Here is a 2,099-nt window from a genome sequence, read left to right on the forward strand (position 1 = left end):
AATCGTTGCAATCCAAACACCCAAAAGCTTCCATCTCAAGCCCCCTCCCTTTTGACTGGTAGGTAGCTGGAGAAATCCAAGAAAAGCAACAGGTCAAGAAAGAGGGAAAGCGAAGAGTGAAGGCAAGAAAGAAAGATGGTGATGATGCTGCTGATAAGTCGCCCCATGATTCACCGCATCATCCCGTCGTTTCCTGCGCGTTTGTAGCGACCGGAGCCTCGCCGTCCGTCCGTCCGTGTACACTCGCTTCGGTGGGCGGCGGAAGGGAAGGACGTGTTTGGTTTTTGGGCAGACCACAATGCCGCAGTTCCAGGAGCTGCCCTGCGGCGGGCAGGTGCTGGACATCGACGCCGCGCTCAAGGACGGCATCCTGGGGTGCGGTCCGGAGCCCGGGGACGGCGACGGCGGGGGCAAGCAGCAGCAGCAGCCGGTGGAGCTGCGGAAGATGATGGACGAGCTGGACGCGGCGGGGGACGCTCCCGGCCCCGGCGGCGGCGGGGACGAGGCGGTGCCCGCCGTCTTCATCTGCCCCATCTCGCTGGAGCCGATGGTGGATCCGGCCACGCTCTGCACGGGGCAGACCTACGAGCGGTCCAACATCGCGCGCTGGCTGGCGCTCGGCCACCGCACCTGCCCCACCACCATGCAGGAGCTCTGGGACGACGCGCTCACCCCCAACGCCACGCTCCGCCAGCTCATCGCCGCCTGGTTCTCCCGCCGCTACGCCCGCTTCAAGAAGCGCGCCGCCGACTTCCACGGCCGCGCCGCCGACCTCGTCCACGCCCTCCGCGGCACCACCGCCGTGCCCAGGCGCAGCCCGCTCAAGGGCAAGGCCCGCGTCGCCGCGCTCCAGGAGCTCCGCGCCCTCGCCGCCGCCCACCAGTCCGTCACCAAGGCCGTCGCCGAGGCCGGCGGCGTCGCGCTGCTCACCTCGCTCCTCGGCCCCTTCACGTCCCACTCCGTCGGGTCCGAGGCCGTCGCCATCCTCGTCTGCGGCGTGCCGCTCGACGCCGACGCCAAGGCCGCGCTCATGCAGCCCGCCAAGGTGTCCCTCGTGGTCGACATGCTCAACGAGGGCGCGGTGGACACAAAGATCAACTGCGTCCGCCTCTTCCGCATCCTCATGGACGAGAAGGCCTTCCGGCCGGAGACGGTCGCCAGCCTCAGCCTCTTGGTCGGAGCCATGCGCCTCGTCCGGGATAAGCGGCATCAGGACGGCGTCGCCGCCGGGCTGGAGCTGCTCAATTCCATCTGTGCCGTGCATAGACCGGCCAGGAGTATGATTGTGAGCATCGGCGCGGTGCAGCAGCTGGTGGAGCTGCTGCCGGAGCTGGCGACGGAGTGCGTGGAGCCAGCATTGGACGTCCTGGACGCGCTCGCCGCCGTCCCGGAAGGCAGGATGGCTCTCAAGGATTGCCCGAGGACGATACCCAATGCCGTCCGGTTGCTGATGAGGGTGTCCGAAGCCTGCACGCGGCGAGCGCTGTCGATGCTGTGGGTGGTGTGCAGGATTGTTCCTGAGGAGTCTGCGCCGGCGGCTCTGGAGGTTGGGCTGGCCGCCAAGCTTCTCCTGGTCATCCAAAGCGGCTGCGGGCCGGAGCTCAAGCAGCAAGCCTCAGAGTTGCTCAAGCTCTGCACCATGAATTGCACATCAACCGCGTTCCTCGCAAAGTGCAAGCTCACAAAGACAATTCAATGAGAAGGGACGTATATCAGTTGCTTCGTTTTGTTTGTGAGATGCAGCTTCCATCGGTGGTTAGTCTTGCATAATCTGGATCAAGGAATGGATGGGATTGGCAAATTGGTGGATGATGAAGACCCATGTAAATAGTTTCGCAACTAGCCGAACTTGCTGCTGTGCCATTTGGAAACATAAAGAGCGGACGAATGGATCGTCCCCCGTTGACACGAAGCCTTGAGCCACAATGCAGCATCAGCGCCGCCCAAATCGGTGGCTAGCCGGCGGATGTACATGCAAATTGGTGTGAATTGGTCAGCTCAATAAGCACTCAACGGGTGGGTTGTGGTAAGTATAGCCAGTTTTGGTATAAGTAGCTGAGGAACCTCCAATTTTAGGTTTTGGGCAATGTGGGTGGGTC

General features: G+C 63.1%; 1 protein-coding gene across 1 annotated transcript; it reads left to right on the plus strand.

Moving 5' to 3' along the window:
- Nucleotides 1–298: 298 nt before the first annotated feature.
- LOC124696750 (U-box domain-containing protein 75) lies at nt 299–1,895 on the plus strand. The gene has a single exon (XM_047229429.1). The coding sequence runs from the start codon at nt 299–301 to the stop codon at nt 1,697–1,699; it is 1,401 nt and encodes a 466-aa protein (XP_047085385.1). The 3' UTR covers nt 1,700–1,895.
- Nucleotides 1,896–2,099: the final 204 nt, after the last annotated feature.

The sequence above is a fragment of the Lolium rigidum genome, chromosome 3 (assembly GCF_022539505.1).
Source record: "Lolium rigidum isolate FL_2022 chromosome 3, APGP_CSIRO_Lrig_0.1, whole genome shotgun sequence".
NCBI classification, from domain to species: Eukaryota; Viridiplantae; Streptophyta; class Magnoliopsida; order Poales; family Poaceae; genus Lolium; species Lolium rigidum.

What these genes read in the sequence shown, in the direction of transcription:
- LOC124696750 (XM_047229429.1), top strand. Translation starts at nt 299, where the DNA reads ATGCCGCAGTTCCAGGAGCTGCCCTGCGGCGGGCAGGTGCTGGACATC.